The 20,390-nt window shown below is 45.9% G+C and overlaps 1 protein-coding gene across 1 annotated transcript in view; it reads right to left on the reverse strand.

Annotated features, from left to right (window-relative positions):
- PDGFRL (platelet derived growth factor receptor like) overlaps window positions 1-9,044 on the reverse strand; it is a 45,735-nt gene extending 36,691 nt beyond the window's left edge. Inside the window, exon 1 of the mRNA XM_043971772.1 lies at window positions 8,902-9,044. Coding sequence (XP_043827707.1) covers window positions 8,902-8,989 — 88 coding nt within the window. The 5' untranslated portion in view covers window positions 8,990-9,044. The remainder of the gene's footprint in view (window positions 1-8,901) is intronic.
- Between the last annotated feature and the right edge of the window lie 11,346 nt (window positions 9,045-20,390).

Genomic DNA, 20,390 nt, shown 5'->3' on the forward strand with positions numbered 1-20,390 from the left:
CCACAATAATACTAAATGGGTATTTATGTTTATATTTATAATATAAATATTTGTATTCATGCATTATATTAATATGTCTGTGAATATTAGAAATATTAGTATTTATAATTTAAATATATATGTTTCTAATATAATAAGCATTTATAACTATTTCTGACATCATATTATGGCGATATAATATGATGCTATAAATATAATATTTAATGCTGAAGGGTTTGCAGAACATTTTAAACATATTGCCTCATCTGATCCTTGCAATGATGTCATGAGATGGGCACTACAGGTGTTCTCATCTCCATCTTCCAGAGGAGCAAACTGAGTCAGAGAGGTGGCGTGACTTGGCCCGGGTTGTACAGCCCATTGGTGTTGGCGGCAGAGATTGCCATGAGATTTCCCCTGACTCCCAGGTTAGGGCTCTTTCCACCACCCGGCCCTTGTGTAATCTCTTCTTATTGGGGCATTCTGAGGGAGATGATGGTAAAGCTGTAAATCATTCTAGAAATGCCGGCTTTTGTTTTCATTTTTAACTAAATGAGACACAGTGACCCATGGGTTTGGACTCGGAAAGACCTGGGCCCATGCCCCACCCATGACATCTACTGGCTGCGTGACCCTTAACAAGTCCCAGGCAGCTCTTGGACATGGAGGCACATGGGTACTAGTGGAGGGAGCTTCCACACTAGGAGTGCGCCATCCCTATGAATTGTTGGGTTTTTTTGTTTTTTTAATCTGGACCAAAACAACCCCACCTTAGTCCAGTGGCAGCAGATGACAAAGAACAAAATAAAACCCTTCTTGAGACAGTCAGGCAAGGGGCTTTGAAGGCTTATCCAGAGGGTCTCAAGACAAAAGCCCCCAGGTCCAAAAGCCCAGCAAGAATGCGAAATCATTCATCCTCAGCTTCCAGGGCTTTAGGGCACACAGCTGACCAGCCTCTAGGATTCCATTTAACCAGGAAACAAGATCAAGGCTAGGAGCTCCTCACAGTCCAGTCGTTCCCATTGGACTGGTCTGGAAGAAATCACGTGCTGCCCTGTGGGAAGGTTTTGTGTTTGAAGGTTGCCCGGCTCAACAGAGGGGTTTGGTGGGCAGTAAAGGGTTGTTACGGGCAATGTTTTCTGGATTATGGAACGCCCCGGGAAACTCAGGATTCCCGGGGATTTCAGCTCCAAATAAAAACCTCTCAATTTAAGAGAGTCTGATGCAATCCACTGGCCCTTCATGGGAGAGGCTGGCAAGCACCACCCCAATGGCATGTAATGGGAGGGCCCCAATCCCCACTTTGGAGCATGCACAGATATTCTGTAGCTGGTTCCAGTCCGCTCACCACGTGGTGAAGAGCTAGATTGTCCGCTGGTGACACAGCCAGAACTGGGTTACATTCAGAAGGCATCAGGAAAGCAAAGAAGGTCTTTCTTTTCTCCCTGGTGGTACCTGAGGAGGGAGACACGCTGTAAGCCTCTGGATGACCCTTCCATCAGCAGGTGACATGTGGCAGGTGAACACAGCTTCTGTTCTTTGCCCCTTTGCTTCTGCTCTATCCTGTGTTAGGAGAAGGAGATTGAAGCTGGTCATGACCTCGGGAGCTTCAAAAGGTCAGGAGAGAGCCCCCAGAAGCCACTGAACAAAGTCCATGCTGGATTGGCTGGAAGTCAGAAAGTGGGGAGCAAAGTCTCAGAGAACCTGCCTGGCCCAGCTCAGCAGTAGCAGAGATGCAAACGCATCCACCATTCTGCTTTTTCAAAGTGAATTTGGGGGCAGCTAGATGGCGCAGTGGATAGAGCACCGGCCCTGGATTCAGGAGTACCTGAGTTCAAATCCGGCCTCAGACACTTAACACTTACTAGCTGTGTGACCCTGGGCAAGTCACTTAACCCCAATTGCCTCACTAAAAACAAAAAAAAAAAAAAAAAAAAAAAAAAAAAAAAAAACAAAGTGAATTTGGGGGAAAGGGAATAACTTTATATAGTGTCCACTAGGTCCCAGGCTCTACGCTAAGCACTATACAAATATGATATTATTGGATCCTCACAGCAACTGTTATCAAACAGAGGGGAAGTGATTTGACCAAAGTCACCCAGTTACTTGTCTGAGGCTAGATTTGAACTCAGGTATTATTGACTTGAAGCCCAGTATTCTAACCACTGTGCTACCTAGCTGCCAGTTGGTGAAGCAGATCCTATGTAAAAGCTGGACCCACTTTCTGAAGGAACTGTGCTGGCATAGTAGACAGCATACCCCTAGATGTCAAGAAGAAATGCTTGTTCTTGCTATTTCTTCAAAGTAAATATGCTCTTGTAAAAAACGTGTTATTATTTAGTTGTTTCAGTCATGTCCTACTCCTTATGACCTCATTTGGGGTTTTCTTGGCAAAGATGTTGGAGTGATTTGCTATTTCCCTCTCCAGCTTATTTTACAGATGCGGAAACTGAGTCAACCAGGGTTAAGTGACTTGCCCAGGGTCACACAGTTAGTATGCGCCTGAAGCCACATCTGAACTCAAACCAAGTGGTGTTAATTGGGTTAATTAGAACATAGGCATTAATCACTGGGGGCCAAAGGTGGGGAGAGCTGATAGCCTTAGAGAAAGCCACCCCTGATTCGTCAGTGATGAGCTGTGATAAGTCTATCTCCTGAAAGGGTGATGTGCCAGGCTGGTTCTCAGAGACTGGGTCCAGATTCAGCCAGACTCCAGTGATCAGAGGAAAATGGAATGGATCCAGTCTGGATGAGCCCTTCTGGGCCACAGAAGGGAATATTTGCGTTCATATACAGCTGGACCAGAGCATCTCAGAGGTCCTGCTGAGCTCCAGGAGTCTGAGCTCCTGGGGTTAGTTATTTAAAGTTGTGTTTGATCTCTCTCCATCAGAGATTCCTGATGAGCACCCACTTGTGGGGTTCCTTGTCCTTCATTTGGAAGAGGACCAACATAACATAACTATGTCAGGGTCAGGCTAGTGTGTCTGACTGTGGCTGATTGGGCCAATGTGAGCTCAGAAGGCTGTACCTCAGGTCAGGCACAAATAGTCCACGTGAACATTTGGAGCTGAGATGTCTCTACATCTGTGCATTTCACATTTCTTCTGACCCACTGCAGATCTGCTTTGCTCATAAAACACAGCTCCTTCTTTGATGCGGGTGTGTCATGCTGGGCAGTCCTGTACCATTGTTTCCCATGTCTCACAATTGATTCCAAAGTTCTTCAGAAAGACCCGGAAAAATTGTTCTTATCCATTCTTTCTGCTGGGGAAAGTCTTCATGTGCTTGGAGTAGAAACCCCGCCAACTTACCAATGGATTTAAGACCCCTTGGTTACCCACCACCTACTTTAGCCCATCTGCTAAATGGTTTATTGGGTGTGACCACTGCAAAGCTACAGCTTCTTGGAGTCACAGGTGGACCCCAGAGGTTGATGAGAAGCCCTCATTCCAGAAGTGCTAATCTTCCCTGAGCACTTCATATAACCCACCTTATTTTTTCTTTTTCTTTCTTTCTTTCTTTCTTTCTTTCTTTCTTTCTTTCTTTCTTTCTTTTTTTCTTTCTTTCTTTCTTTCTTTCTTTCTTTCTTTCTTTCTTTCTTTCTTTCTTTCTTTCTTTCTTTCTTTCTTTCTTTCTTTCTTTCTTTCTTTTTTTGGTGAGGCAATGAGGGTTAAGTGACTTGCCGAGGGTCACACAGCTAGTAAGTGTCCAGTGTCTTGGGCTGGATTTGAACTCAGGTCCTCCTGAATCCAGGGCCAGTGCTCTATCCACTGCACCACCTAACTGCCTCCCCACCCACTTATAAAGGGCTAGAAACAAGCTGGGATCTGAGAGTTCAGAGATAGAAGGAACCTTGGGATAGCATGGTAAAAAGAGAGCTAGCTTGGGAGGATTCTAACCTGATTTACCACCCATAAGATCAGAGGGAAGCCGTTTCCCTCCGCTAGACGTCAGTTTCCTCACCAGTAAAATGAAGGGGTTGGAGTAGATGACTTTTGAGGTCTCTTCAGCTCCAACACTTTAGAATCCAGTAAACATGCTAAGTGCCTACAACAAAGCCTTGTTTCTGGTAGGGGCACAAAGATGAAATGTGATACAATCCCTAGAGACCTTGCATCAACCAGCCCCATCCCCTCGTTTAGAATGGGATCCGAATAGGTGTCCCAGATCTCAGAACCCAAGCCCTCCCACTCCACAGTCAGCACTCTCTCCACTAAATCTAAGGTACTAAGGCCAAGGTAGTAGAGAAGTAGCCACACGGGAAAGTCGAACAAGAGAAAAGGCAAGATGGTACTTCACCCCAAAGTCCCCATACATTGTAACACTCTCAAAAGTCTCCTTTCCTTTCCTTTCCTAATTAGGGTCCAGCCTGTGTGCAGAATGCCTGGGATGTCACCCCCCACGGGGAAGAACTGATGTGATGGAAGTGCATTGGAGAGATGTGGAGCATGTGTAGACAGTCTACACCTGGTTCTGGTCTGCTGACCACGTAGTAAATGGCAGCCTCTTTGGTTTTAGCTGCAGACTCAGAACTGGGCTCACTCAACCGTTACCAGGTGTTCTTGGTTGCCATCTGTTAGTCTGACTCCATTGCTGGTGGCATCCAGCGACAATAATGAGACAGTGACATAGAGAGAGACCTTGGGCCTTCTCCTCTGAGGCCAGCATGCAGCCCCATGGAAATGGGCCTTGGTCCTTTGGTGTCACCATTTATTCTTTTCCACTTCAGGGGATTAATCTGAAGGATTAATCGAGTCCCTGTGAGTTTTGAAGGGTTAGGAGAACCAGCCTCAGGAAGTGTGTGCTGGATTTTGTATCAATGTACCAAAAAGCAAGGAATGAGATTCCAGACCCAGCCCAGTGTGAACATAGAGAACTCGTGGCTGTTAGGACACACTTGGACATGAGCTTGGTGGGACCAATGTAAGGTAGAAACTCTGCTAAGTCAGAACCCATTATATCTAGAGCCTGAAGTGGGATGGGAAGAGTGTGCCCCAAGGTGAAAATGTAGAGCTGATGATGTTAATTGATTACATGTACCCGGAGTGATACTAAGTGGCTAACAGTGTGTGTGTGTGTGTGTGTGTGTGTGTGTGTGTGTGTGTGTGTGTGTGTGTGTGTGTGTGTGTGTAAGCACTGATGGGGGCTTACCACAGTATGAGAGAAAAGATACCCAACCCCTCAGGATACTCCCAAACGTTAAGAGGGCACTGTAGCCAGTCTTGGTTGGGGAGAGTGACTCCAGACAGTTCTTGTCAAACCTGAAACCTCTACCCTCCCTTCCCCTAAGATAAAGCCCACTCCTCCAAGCTAAGTGCCACTCGACTTCTGAGAGAGGTCCCTTGTTCTGGGCTTCCTATTTGCCTAGCTGTGTTACCTTGGGCAAATTACTGAACCTCTCTGAGCTCCAGTGCCTTCAAATGGGAATAATTAGGCTTGTACTCCCTGCTCCATAAGGTGATGAAGAAGCTGCTTTCTGAGTCTCTAAGCACTCCATAGAGAAGGGTCTGCCCCAGGTACAGCCCCTTTTCAAGGCACCTGCTCAGCCTTGGGACGGCAGCTTCATCCTAACCCTTTTTCCCAGTCTCATCTCCCCTACCCTCTCCCTTGATGGTGATTATCCTGCAGGACCCAAGAGTTCCGCGTGAGACCCTGGCACAAGACCCAGTCTTGGCACCATTCCTGCCCAGAGAGCCCTAGAATCAGGTGTCCTTCTGGACCCCCGTCTGTCCATCCTGGTCTTCATTAAAGTTAGTGGCAAGAGAAGGGGAAGAGAGGTAGAAGAGGGGATAAAGGTAGGATCTTGCATAATAAAATGACATCTCAGGAGGTTAAACTCTGCCAGCCTCCAAAACACTGATATGATCACCTGACCTTGAGGTCACTACTCCTGATTTTGTCTAAGGCCACTTGATTTGTATCAGGAATCCAGGGGCAGCCATAGAAGACTATGGAGCATGGGAGTCCCCACAGAGTGGGCTGCACCTACACAGGAACACCATCTACATCATCCCCAACAAGTGGTTGTCCAGCTTCTGCTTGCAGTCCCCCGGAGGAACAGGAGCCCACCACCTCCCACGCACCCCATTCCACTTTGGGATGACTCCATTGGTAAGATTTTCCTGGCATCAGACCTTCCCACATTGCCCTCCTCCACCAGTTTGAAGACCCAGCCTCAGTTTCCCCCAAATGAGATGGGGGAGCTGGAGTTAGTGATCCTGGCATCCTTCCCTGCTCCAGCTCCCAGAAGCCTGAGGTTACATGTGCACAAGAGGACTGTGGGGATTCCCTCCCACTCCCTGTCTAGAGGGGAAATGGCTCCAGATAAGTCTGTGGAAGCCTCAGCTCCTCTGGGGCTCCCCAGCCCAGGAAGGCGGGTCCTTCCCTGATCTGTCAGGAATTGGCCCCTGGGGAAGGACAGGCTGTCCTACTCCATGCTGGGCTGGGCATTGCCAGACCTGAGGGCAGGAGATGGAGAAGAGGAGCCCCCATCCATATCCTCTCTACAAGGTATGGTGGAGGCTTTCTCCAGGAAGTGGGGGATGAGCCGGAGGGCACAGGAAGCAGAGGGAGGCTCCTCTGTGTCTGCCACTCTCTAGCTGTGGGCACTGGCCTGCTCACAGCAAATATTTGAACCCGCCAGGCTGGGAGCCAGCCCTCACTCCACTTCCTGGACAATCAGGGCACAGTCATCTGGGCCCAAGGACCACGCCAAGAGCCTGGAGGACCCCGAACAACAGATGAGACGGAAATGAGCTGCCTCTAGGGTTGAAGCCCTGAGCCCGTTCCAAGAGGCGGCATGCTGTGGGCATGCTTGCTGATGGCTGGCCGAGGGAAAGTGGCTGCCTGGAGAGGGCAGGAAGGGCAGAGAGCTGTCTGCAAAGCCCCGGCAGGCAGCAAGCCAGAGCCTCTGTTGAGCCTCCCACTGCTCCTGCAGACCCCATGGGACCCTGCACCCAAGCTGACCCCCGGTGCCCTAAGCTGCTACACCCACATGCACACACATACACACAGGCACACACGCACATACACAATCCAGGCGGCCAGGCCTTTTCACCAGGCAGCATCTGGCCAGCAGAGCCGAGCCCAGCTCTCCTGACATACCCAAGGCTAGCACAAGGGCCTTATTCCCCTGTGGTGGGCATCAGCAGAGGCTTTGCTCTCCCAAGCCCAGGGTGGGGAACCTGTCTTCAGCCAGTCCATGATGCTCGGCAGATTGTGGGTGACTCACAGAAAAGGAGGGACTGATCAGGGTGGACAAGAAGATGAAAAGGTGGCCCAGTGGGGCATGACCCTACCGGCTTGCCCACCAAGGCCTGCCATCTTTCCACACAGCTGCTCAGAAACAGTCTCACTCAGCCCCATGACCACTTTGAGGGAAGACTGTGGGCGTTGTCCTAATGTGGGGTCCTCCCCACATTAGAGCCATAGGCTCATACGATCCTGGGTCCAAAACTGAAAGGGACGTCAGAGGTCCTCTAATCCAACTCCTTATTTTACAGAAGAAGAAACTGAGGCACAGAGATGTGTAGAGGAGAGAGCACCATCCTTGTGGCCCCCAGCGATGGCAGGGACACACCTCCACACTGGCCCATACAAGAGCCCCAGTGTGGCCAGCAGGTTAGATGCCAGCCTTCTTGAAGTGTACCATTCTGCTGGAGGGGTGGCCCTTTCTGCAAGAGGCCATTCCTGGTCCCCCAGCAAAGGGACTTGCCCAGCTAGGATCACACAGCTAGGAAGTGTCTCTGGCAGGATTCGAACTCAGGTCTTCCCGAGTCTACCCACAGCACCACCTAGCGGCCTCTGCCACAACTGTGGCCAGCATCCTCACCATATCTGTCTTCCTTCACTATCTACTACCACATTTGTCATATCAAAGAATCTAGAATCTGAAGAGATCTACAGGCCCCCATGGCCCAGGCCTCAGGAGAACTAGAGTCCCCCCGCACCTCATCCTTAGCAGGTGTTCCATCCATCCTTGACTCACATACTTCCAAAGAAGGGGAGCTCACCACCTTTCCAAGTATCTTCACTAGGAAATGTTTCCTGAATCCAGCTTCCCTTGGCCTTTTTGCAATTCCCCCCCATTCCTGCTCCTGGTTCTGCCTTTGGGGGCCAAGCAGAGAGAACAAGCCCAACCCCTGCTCCATGTGACAGCTGCTTAAACCCCTGAAGACAATCTCCATCCTCACTGAGCCCTCTCACAGCCCCAGTCCCCTCAAAGAGTCTATGTAGGAGGCTACAGACCCTCCACTGCCCAGGTGCCCTGATCCTCAGGGGAATGAGGCCCTGCTGAGGTGAGGTGCAGGCAGAGGGCAGCAGGACCCTCCCCTCCCTGTGCCTGTCAATGCAAGCCACACTGGCATCTGCTTCCTGCCTCAAGCACCGGCATGATCACTGTCATTGTCACTGTAACCATGTCCCTCCCCTCCCTCCTCCTCTTCCTCCTCCTCCTCTCCCTCCTCCTCCTCTCCCTCCTCCTCCCCCCTCCTCCTCCTCTCCCGCCTCCTCTCCCCCTTAAGTCCGACAAACTTCTTGCGGTCTCCCTCCGTGGCCAGACCCTTGCAGTTCGGACAGTCGAGGGCAGGGGGTGGGTTCTCCGAGTGGGCCTCTCCCCTCCCCCACCTCAAACCTAAGGCTTCTGAACCCCCCACCCGCGGGGTGGGACAGTAGCGGCAGGGCTGCCAGGAAGAGGGGTGGTGGGTCTCCGTTCCCAGGAATGGGTGGGGTGGGCTCCCTTCCCCCTCCCCAGACACGTGGACACGGACGGGCCTGGCAGGGATGCATGACTACTTTAGACAAGGGGGATAGTACGGGATTTAGGGGACTGACATCCTCGGTGGAGATCTCCTGCGCCAGACCACGGAGTCTAGTGTCCCCCCACTCCCAGCCCGCAGCCCCCCACCTCCGTCAAGCCCTCACCTGTGGACAGTGCCTCGGGTAGCAGTAGCAGCAGCAGCAGCAGCACCAGCAGCGGGGGGACAAGGCGGGGCCCCCTGGACTGCGGCATCTTCCTCCGCAGCTCCAGCCTCAGCTCCGTGCTCAGCCCCAGCTGCCTCCCTGTCCCCCGGCCAGAGCAGAACTCCTTTGGAGGTTGAATTGGTTGGCTAAGCAGAGAGCTCCCCACCTGCCCTCTGGCGGTCACTCTCGGGAAGGGCCGAGAGGAGAGTCCGGGCCGGCCGGGGCTGCTGCCAGGGGCGCTTTGGAGCCCGCGGACCCGGGAGGGCGGCAGACCCCGGAGGCCGGCCAACCCCCTCAGGTTCCAGAGGACACTCGGGATCAGCCAGGGGTAAGGACCTGCCCAGGGTCACCTCTAGCATCGTAGATCCAGAGCAGGGCCGCAGAGGTCACTTACACCAAGCCCCTCGTTTTTACAGAGGAGGAAACTGAGGCTGGGGAGGGGGCCACCCAGAGAGTACGTGGGCAGGGTCTGGAGTCCAGCCACAAGCGGGAGCTGACTGGGGTCCTCTGACTCGGCCCAAGGCCACCTTATTGACAAGCACCAATTAAGCACCTGCTGGGTGCTAGGAACCGAACGAGGTATGGGGTCCCCAAAGGTCCAGGGGAAATAGTTCCCGCAGCTTCACCACGCCTCCAGTTCTATGCCCCTCGCCTTTATCCTGTCTGTGGCTCGTTATTAGTGGGCTGTCTCCCCCACCACACTGGAAGCTCTTTAGGGCAGGCTGGATTTATTTCTGCCTTTCTTTGTATACTCGGCACTCAGCACAAAGTCTGCACACAGGAGGGGCTTAATAGATGCTTATTTAATCAGTGTTGACTGACCTTTGCCAGAAAGTCTTCCCTGATGTCCCAAGTCGGTAACTATCGGCTTCCCGGGGTTTAGCACAGCTCCCGGCACATAGTAGGCACTTAACAGAGCCTTCTTGACTTAAATCAAGAAAATTACATTCTATGGAGAGCTAGATACACATACATCTGTAGTCCGTGTGTGTGTCTATACATAAATGTTATACACATAGAGGACAGAAACAAGGCAGGACTGAAGGGAGGGAGCCATCTGTAAAGGCTTCATGTAGATGGAGGCGTCTGAGCAATGAAGGAAGGGATTCTGGGATGGGAGGGAGGAAGGCTGACCAGGCATGCGGGACAGCCAGTGAGAATGCACAGAGACCAGAGTAAGGAACACCAACAAGTCCAGTCTGCCTGGGCTATAGTGGGAATGAGGAAGAGGCAGGAGGGGGCAGTCGATGAAGGATTTTGCATGCCAAACATAGCTTTCTGTATTGGATCCTGGAGGCAATAGGCAGCCACTAGAGGTGAAGGTGGAGGTGGGTGGCGATCAGAGCTGCACTTTAAGAAAGTCACTTCAGTGGTTGAATGGATTAGAGCAGGGAGAGACTGGAAGCAGACATCCCCCACCCCACCCTGGCAGATATTGTCATAGTCCTGCTGGGGGTGGGTGGGTGAGGAGGGTCTGCACCAGGGTGGGGGCAGTTATCAGAGGAGAGAAGGGGGCTTATGAGAGAGATTGCAAAGGTGAACTCCACAGGCGCTGGCAACAGCGTGGATGTGGAGAATCAGAGAGAGGACTCAGGGATCACTCCTACAGGCAGGGGGACATGGGGGAAGCATGAGTTCCACTGGACACCCTGTGAAACCATGAACCTCCACTATGTATGGCTTGGTGTTTAAACTATGTTTCAGGTTTAACATGTTTGTTTCAACATTGCCCGGCTCTTCTGGATCCCCTTCTGGAAGTCCTCTCCTATTTGTTTTTTAAAATGTTCCAATTGATGGTTTTCTTCTTTCCCTCCCCCTATTTCTGTTATTACTTTCACTCATCTTCCCTTTATTCCCCTACTCCCAAGTGAAAGGCTTCCCGGTAATAAGTCTATTACAGTCCTTGTTACTTTTCACCACTCTCGCTCTCATTGGCAAGTTGAGCACCCAGAGGGAAGCTGGCTACTTCTCCTTATGGGGCATTAGGGGTAACTCTGAGGGTGTATGGTGGCTAGACTAGTCTTTGGTACTATGCCTCTTGAACTACCTCCTCATTGATGATCAGGTATCCAGTCATATCTATACTAGATCAAATGAGACAATATGTGTAAAGTGCTTGGCACAATGCCTAGCACACAGTAGGTGCTTTTAATAAATGCTTATTCTCTTTCCTCCTTCCCTTCCCTTGATTCTTTGTCTTGTGCACCTAATCTCATCCATTAATCAACATTTCTCATTTTTTCCACCAGTGCCAGACAGTTTTGATGATTATTACTTTAGAATATAGTTTGACATCTGGTACTGCTAGGCTCTCTTCCTGCCCACTTTTTTCATTATTTCTTTTGAAATTCTTGAGCTTTTGATTCTCTAGATGAAATCTGTTATTTTGTTCTAGTCATATAAAATTACCCTTGGGTTGTTTGAATGTCATGATACTGAATCTGTACATGAATGTCTTAATTCACTTTTATTAAATTGGCAGTGCCCAACCATGAACAATTATGATCTCTCCTCTTACTTAGTTCTGTGTTTATTTCAATAAAGAATATTTAGTAGTTGTATTCACAAAGTTCCTGTTTGTGTCTTGGGAGGTGGCTCTCAGACATTTCCTATATCTTGTGGTCAGTTTGAGTGGAATTTCTTTTTTAATCTATTCCTGATGTTTTTTTTAATATACAGAAAGTTTGATGATTTTTGTGGATGTATTTTATATCCCACTATTTTTATTCAAGTTACTAATTGTTTCAATTAATTTTTGTGGTTTTTTTCTGATCTTTTTTCTTGATCTCAAATTTCCCTCTTTATAACTTCTCTCTGTTGCTGCCATCTCCAGTCGTCCTGATGTATTACATCTTGCCACTGGACCCAGATGTCTCTAGAGGAGAATGAGGTTGGTGACCTTGCATAGCTCTCCCTCACTTAAATCTACACCAGTGAAAGTTATGACATCACCCCAATATCAAGGTCCTCTTTGAGAAGGAAAGACAAACAACTGTTGCTCCTACTTGCTCATTATAGAGATAAGCAGATAAGGAGCCGCTGGAGTTTATTCAGGAGGGGAATGACAGGCCTTGACTTGGATGTGGGGGAGTGGGGGTGGAGAGACAGTGAGGAGTCCAGGATGACTCCTAGGTTAGGAGCCTGAGGGCCTGGAAGGATGGTGGTGCCCTCTACAGTAACAGGGAAGGTGGAGGGAGCAAAATAATGAGTTCAATTTGGAGCATATTGAGATGAGGATATATGTCTTCTGGACATCCAGTTCAAAGTCTGACAGGCAGTCGGAAGGAGAAGATCAGAAGTCAGCACAGGCTAGAACAGGACAAGTAGATTTGAGGGGTGATCATCAGATCAACAGAGGGACGGGTCATTAAATCCACAAGAGCCAAAGAGATCTCCGAGTGAAGTGGTACAAAGGGAGAAGAGGATCAGGATGGAGCCATGATCAGTGGCCATGACCTGGATGAAGAGCCAGATATGTAGGAAGAGAACCAGGCTAGAGTAAAATCAGAGATGCCCACAGAGAAGAGAAGAGAGTGACCGACAGTGTCAATAGCTGTGAGAAGTGTGTGTGTGTGGCAATGAACAGAACATAGGTCACTCTGGAATGAGAATGCTCAAAGCCAAAGGGCAAAGAGCTGGGAAAAGAATGAGAGAAAGGAAGCAGGCGCCCATTGTAGAGGGCCTTCTCCAAGAATTTGGCCACCAAAGAGGGATCACACGAGAGGTCCTTGGGGGATCGGGGAGCCATGAGCATATTGGTAGGGAGTAGGGAAATAGGTTCTAGACCAGGAGAGATGGCAGATTAGAGAGAGATCGGGGATGATAGAGGGGCAATCTGCCTGCCACGGAAGGGTGAGCCTCAGCAAGTGGAAGAACCACCTCTTCATGTGGGACAGAGGTGAGGGAGGAAGGAAAGTCAGCCACCATCTTAGAGATGAGGAGGAGGAGGGGAAAGAGGCAGGCCCTAGAGAATGGTCCCCACATTTTCAGTGGAATAGAAGGCAAATTCTTGGGTGAGACAGTGGGAAGAGGGGGAGCTGTGGTCAATTTGAGAAAGGATGAAGAAGTTTGGGAAGAATTGCCATGCTGAGCGAGATAATCAATGAAAGAGATTTAAAAGGAGTGGGGGCCCAGTTGAAGTTATGTAACAAAAAGCTATTGTGGACTTAGTGCCCCATGAGCAGAAGCAAAGCCAGTGGGTGGTGAGAGGGGTTCGGGCAGGCTTAGAGTGAGATTTTTTTATAGGGTATGGGGACAAGGAGCTTGGCAGAAAAGGATAGTGTAGAATTGAGCTCATCAAACACGGGGTGAGGACAGGGAAGGGAAGAGAGAACTGAGTGGTGGAGGGATTGGGGGCACGGTGAAGACTAAAGAACACATTTGGGAGCTGCCAGGCAGAGGGAGAGGTAGAATGAGGTGTGGTGTGATCAGATAAGGAGATTTCTGAGCACATAAACACAAACGGACATCCCAGAGGTTGCTGAAAAAGGGGAGGAGAGCTTTACGGTGGGACATAAGGCAGATGTGGGGGGTGGTGCTTGAGAGGGACAGAAAAAAGGGATTGGGAAGTGGGGCAGCTAGGTAGCACAGTGGATAGAGTGCCCAGCCTGCAGTCATGAGTTCAAATCCGGCCTCAGACACTGACCGGCTGTGTGACCCTGGGTGAGTCGCTTACCCCTGTTTGCCTCAGTTTCCTCATTTGTAAAATGAGCCGGAGAAGGAAATGGCCTACCCCAAATGGAGTCAGTCAGACACAACTGAAAAAACGACTCACCGACAACAAGGAAATGGTGGTGGAGACTTGGGTTTGAATAATGACATGGAGGGGTTCAGAATCACTGGCTTGAGGAGCATCTAAGTGAGTGGGCTGTTGCTGCTTTTGTGGAAGGAGTTCCGGTAGGTTATCTGCGTCCCTAAGGGTTTAGTCTCTGGGAGGAGACTTCGCGGGGCCTTGGCCCGCTGAAGTGCGGAACCAGTCACGGGAGCTGGAGAGATGGCCGGGAGACCAGAGGAGGAAGGAAGCAGGGTGAGGCTTGTTTCTCTCCTTCCCAGGGAGCCAGGAATAGGCCCAGCTAGGAAATCTGAGCAGGGAACAGGGTGGAAGGGCATTTCTCGGCTTCCCCTGCTGGCCAGTGCCTGATGGAATGGTGTTTCTCTCTCCCTTCCCCAAGGCAGGCAAAGGCACGTCCTGGAGAAGGAACTGCTTTTCTCCCCCAGTCGCTGACACTGTGCCTCCAGGGCAAGCAGGAAGCTGCAGTCTGTTACAGCCCTGGCTAGATCCAAGGGACCTGAGATCTAATCCCACTTCTGACACCAGCTCCGTCACCTGGGGCAAATCTCTGAAACTCCCTGAGCCTCAGGTTCCCCCCTGGAAAGCAAAAGGGAGATGAGCTCTGAGGTCCCTTGGCTCTCTAGTTAGGACTTAGTCATGTGTTTGCATACTTGGCTCCCATGTCACCCTATGGACTAGTGGGGAGGCTTGGTTTGAGCTCAGGCTGAACCCACTGGCAAATGCTGAGCTGACATTCTTTTTTTTTTGGTAATAAAGTATTTTATTTTTTTTTCCCGTTACACGTAAAGATAGTTCTCAACTTTTGTTTATACGAGCTTTCCAATTTCAGATTTTTCTCCCTCCCTTCCCTCCCTCCCCCCTCCCCTAGACAGCAGGTAATCTGATATAGGTTATATATATACACATAATAACATTAAACATATTTCTGCATTAGTCATGTTATAAGAGAAAACTCAGAGCAATGATGAAAAACTTCAAAATAGAAAAACAACAGCACCAAAAACAAGAGAAATAGTATGGTTCATTCAGCATCTATACTCCACAGTTCTTTTTTTTTTCCCCCTGGATTTGGAGATCCTCTTCTATCATGAGTTCCCTGGAACTCTTCTGTACCATTGCATTGGTGAGAAGAATATAGTCCATCACAGGAGATCAACACTCAATGTTGATGATACTGTGTACAATGTTCTTCTGGTTCTGCTCATCTCACTCATCATCACTGAGCAGACATTCTTGAAATCCAGTTGGGATGTGAATTTAATTGGGTGGGAAGGGAGGGGTATTTAGGGTCATACACATAGAACTCTCTCTCAGAGCTTTAGAAAACTTGCTTAGCCGGGGTTTGTAACCTGGAGTCCAGGAACTTGTTGGGGGTTTTTCCCAATGTTGATAGCTAGATTTCAACACAATTGCTTTCCTTTGTAATCCTCTATATTTTATTGTATGCATTAATTTTTTTTCTCATCAGGAGTCCCAAGCTATCAAAGGGAGCCAAGGACACAGAAAAGATTAGGAACTTCTGACTTAGAGTGTGCTGAAGGCAGAATTGAGGAAGGCTTCGATTTAATAAGCATTTAATTAAGCATCCAATGTGTGTCCTATACTCTGCTGGCCTCCACAGATACAAAGACAAAAATGTCCCTGACCTCAAGGAGCTTAAATTCCTCAGAGGAGACCATGTGACATGTTCACAAATAGCTAAGTCCAAATCCTACACCAATTTGTACAAAATAATTTCAGGAACTCTAACAATTGAGGCCATCAGGAAAGACTTTAGGCAGAAAGTGAAATCTAACCTGTGCTTTGAATAAGAAGCTAGGCTTTCTATAAAACAGAACTAAGGCACAAGTACATTCCAGATTTGGGGGATGGCCTGTGCAAAGATGGAATGTTGGGTTTGGGGACTAGCTAGTGGCATGTAAAAAAATCAGTAAGATCAAATTGAAATAATGCTCTAACGATTTGCAATTTCTTTAGACTATTTTGTAATTCTCTTATACATTCAATTATTTCAGCATTGATAAATGTTTCCTCACCATATATGTATATATATATATATGTATAGAGAGAGAGAGAGAGGTACAAATAATCTTATTTTCAAGGGAAGATGACAAAACAACATTTTATCAGTAAAAATATAACAATCTCCTCAAGACCTATTCTTCAGATGAAACAGCTAGAGGGAATACATTAGGTCATTGCAAATTAATCTCTTAACACAGTTTTCTAATAAAATGGTTAATTTTCTCATACATATACTCTACCTGTCAAAAAGATTGAGAATGGAACAAAATTTTTGTACAATTCCTCAATTTACATAGACTTTAGAAAGTACTGTTAAAAAATAAGAACTTTTATCTAAAACAATGTTAGCAGGAGAGCCATATCTAGGGATAGTTTCTCTCATAATTATTTTGGCTCCAAAGGTTATAATGAAAGCTTTCAGTTAATCAATAGTAGTTGGGATACCCAGCCTTTGGTAAAATTATAAAACCAATTTACAATGACTCAAATACAAATATATTAGAGAGTGAATACCATATATCATCTTCCTTTGATTGAAAACGAAATCTTCAAAACCACTTATTGTAATATAAGAAGCCAATTATTGCCAAGTATTGCAAGTATTGTATCTGTGATTGCCTGTGCACCATAATGCTCTCTTGAAAGAACCACCAGGGAGACCTGGTTTCCTCACTTACCCAAACTCATGATATCTGTTTAGCATTATATCTAGTATCCAGGCTTCCACTCCCTTGTCTAATTAAGGTCTGGCCACTAAGATTTAGAAAATAGGACCTTTAGTGACTGTTGTCTTTGAAGCTACATCAGTTTATGAGCTGAACAATGGATTATAGCTGAAGTCCTAGGTAGTTGAATAGCTTCAAGCAAGTCTCTAATCAAGACAGAATGAGCAATCTTTCTTCTCAGGTGAAGTTAAAAATTTTAGCTAAGTGACAGGATTTTGCTAAGGCTATGAATTCAGCTGCCTGTGTACTCACAGTTAATAGAAGTGAAGCTGATCACAAAATGTCACAGTCAGTAGGCACAGCACTAAATCTTAAGCAGACAAACAGCAAGGGGTTTCACAATACCTTAGATCTTGGACCAAATAACAACTATTCTGATCTCAAGTTTCTGGGTTAGGAGCGAAGTGGAATCTTTTAAAAATGATAACTAGGTAAATGCAAGCAGATATTGGGATTATAAATCAAATCCTGAAAAACAGGTGGCATCACAAAGAATGACAGTCACAATAGTGGCTGGGTTAGGCATCACAAAATAAAGAACAATTACATAAATTTTCTAAAATTCTAAACCAAACAAAAGATGGACTTACTGTCAGAATCAGACTTTTGCTTAGAAGAATTGGAATGTTAGCCTCTGACCTGCATAGAATAATAATCAAGGTACAGATGGTGGTGTTCCCTCCTTTGATAATAATATATAAATGCACAATGCAATTTAAAAATCTTTAAACTTTTTAATGATTTTTGGATAAATACCAATTTTCAAATTTGAATACAATTTCCAATTTGCTTAATAATATTCTACCCAAAATAGGAAATGTTAAATCTCCACAAAAAGAAATAAATATGATAAACAATCAAGTTTAAACATAAGTAAAAACATTTTATACCTTAAACATATTAAATATAACAGAAGTATTAACTCACTCATCCAGACCTGTTCAGGCATTTCCAGACTTGTCCTATTCTACTCCTTGCTCTTTCCCAAATTTCTTTCTTGATCTCTTTTCTTTTTAAAAAATGCTTTGTATATATGTCCCACTTTTCCACAATAAAGACAACAAATTTTTCTCCTGTTCTTTTCCCCTGTGGGCACCTAGTGGATGGTGGCAAAAACAGCTTTAGATTTCTGACTAGATCTTTCTCCCTTGTCTTTTTCCTCAACCACATATTGAACAATTGCTTTTAGTTCCTCAGCATTCTTTTCATGCCATCCAAGGCAGTATTTCAAAAAATACTCCTTAATATTTTGAAGAGACTGATTCATAAAAGCAGTATTTATCATTCTAACATCCCTATGATTTATAGGGTCCAGTCTAGCAAATCTTCTAGCATTCTTTTTTTTTGTGTTTGTTTTTTTGGTGAGGCAATTGGGGTTAAGTGACTTGCCCAGGGTCACACAGCTAGTAAGTGTATAAAGTGTCTGAGGCTGGATTTGAACTCAGGGCCGGTACTCTATCCACTGCGCCACCTAGCTGCCCCTAGCATTCTTACATAATCTATCATAAAAACTCTTAAGAGGTCTCATCTTTTTTCTGTGTTGTCTCTTGAAACTTACTATAATTCTCTGGTCTTTCTAAGAAAAGCTCCATTCTACTAATTAAATCATCTATAGATGATTTAGTATAGCATCTCTTAATTGTTTCAGGTCTGCTATTAAAGAAAACAGTAGAGACTGAGGGAATGTCTCCATCAGGTTAGGGCATGTTAGGGCATTCTGAGACATCTTAGGGCATGCCCAGTCTTCCTCTTCAGGTATAAAATAAGAAGGAAGACCTGATGGTATATTAGTAACAGGCTCCTTTCTTTGCTTAATTTCTTCAGAAATCATAGTAGATAACAATTTTCAACAAATTAAATATTCTATTTCCAATTTTCCTGTTTTTCCTAAGTTTTCTAACTTGTCTAGAATATAAAGATGAAAAGTTTCAAAAATTTTTTTCTAGTGGTTCCTAAGGTTTTTTTTTTTAATTTTTTTTTTTAGTGAGGCAATTGGGGTTAAGTGACTTACCCAGGGTCACACAGCTAGTAAGTGTTAAGTGTCTGAGGCCAGATTTGAACCCAGGTACTCCTGACTCCAGGGCCAGTGCTCTATCCACTGCACCACCTAGCTGCCCCGGTTCCTAAGGTTTTTAAATCAATTAAAAACAATCTGTTGACAATTTCTCTATTTCTTTGCCTATAGTTAGCTCTCCTTTGTTCTTTTACTAAAAAAAAAAAACAACCTACCTAACAGAGAATCTTGAGGAATCAATACTTTCTTAGCCTAATTCCCATGTCACTCAGAGTGGGGAGAAACTGTCTGGCTTGGACTAGGCAAACAGAACAAGATACTATATCCTCAACAAGGGGGACTTCTCTGATTAAATAGATACTATGCCCCACTATCCTTGGAGGGCTTCTCTGATGAAGCAGATACTATGCCACTCTTCCCTAACCCACTCTGGTGGTGCTGGCCCCACAGACTAGCTCTATAGCCCCGGCCTCTGAAGAACCTTCCTCTTTTACTCACAATTTAGAACAGTTTCACAATTTTAGCCACACTAATTGTCCAGATTCTAATTTGAAAATGTTACAAATTATCCTAATTTATTTTGATATAAATAATTCTAATCCAAATTTCAATTTAGAAATATTACCAATTATTATGTCCGTATATTCTTAAAAGTTAAAATCATCAATGATTCTCCTTCTAACAGAAAGTCAATGATTGTGCAGTTTCACAGAGAAATTTCACTGATTTAGTAGGCAGCGCAAAAAAGCAGAAGTTCTTTTTAAAAACTGAAACCTAGGAACCACGGAGAATAATTTACAGCTAGCTTTCTAATTTTTTTAAACCCAATTTAAAAATTACTTAGTATCAGAAGGCAGAGAAAAAGAAAAGTAAAGAAAGAAATGAGTATCTCAATCTGCAGCTTGAAAATACTCACAAGCTTGGAGGTCCAATCCAGTGAGAATTCTGCTTTTGGGTCTCTCTCTTTCAAGAAGGGACCAAGGGGAAATATCCCCAGGGTTGAGCTCAGACAGAGTCCCGAGTTGAAAAGGAGGAACCCGAAGGACAGAATTACTGCAGGATCACATCGAGGTCACCAAAATTGTCTCAAAAATTTCTAAGTCCGACGGAGGAAAAGAAACAGCAAAGTCTCCAAGCCATAGAAAATAGGTTTATTGAGAGAGGGCCTATCTCACAATAAAGCCGGTCAGTCAGGGGTTAGACCTGAAAGACCTGAAAGCTAAGAACTCAACATGGTTTTTATACCCCAACAGAGCTTAAATGCTCATATACCATAGTAATTTTAAGTCATCTTCTTAGGAAATATGGAAACTGCCTCCGACAAATGTCAGCATTTTCCAATAATCTTATCAGTCTTCTTGTGGCAACAGGGTCATAATTCTGCTGCATGACCCCCTTGAGTCAAGCATATCACTCGTGGTTTCTAAAATATATTATTGCTGACTATAGTATCCTCTGATATTACTTAATGCTTAACATTAGAAAGTATCATCTGACATTATTAATTAGAAAGAAAAGAAACTTAATCTACTAATACAATTAAAATATCTAAATATAATAAATCACAATTTTTCAGTTAATCTACTGATTATTATCATAATTAAATCACTTTAAATCTCTTATAACTAAGGGGTGGGGGAAAATCTCACTCACAGTCAGTTTAGCTAGAATGGAGAATATTTGAAAGGAAGTGATATGAAGGAAGTAATATGGGCAATTCCACTTACTAGTAGAAGCCATGTTGTGCCAGACTGAAAATTGTGTATTTTATCCTAGAGGTAATGAGAAACCACAGATTTTTCATTAGGGGAATGGCATAGAATTATGCTTTGAGTATCAGTTATTTTTTTTGTCAGCAGTGTGAAAGATTGATTGGAGGAAGTGGGAAACAGGA

This window comes from Dromiciops gliroides, chromosome 6 (assembly GCF_019393635.1).
Source record: "Dromiciops gliroides isolate mDroGli1 chromosome 6, mDroGli1.pri, whole genome shotgun sequence".
Lineage (NCBI taxonomy): Eukaryota > Metazoa > Chordata > Mammalia > Microbiotheria > Microbiotheriidae > Dromiciops > Dromiciops gliroides.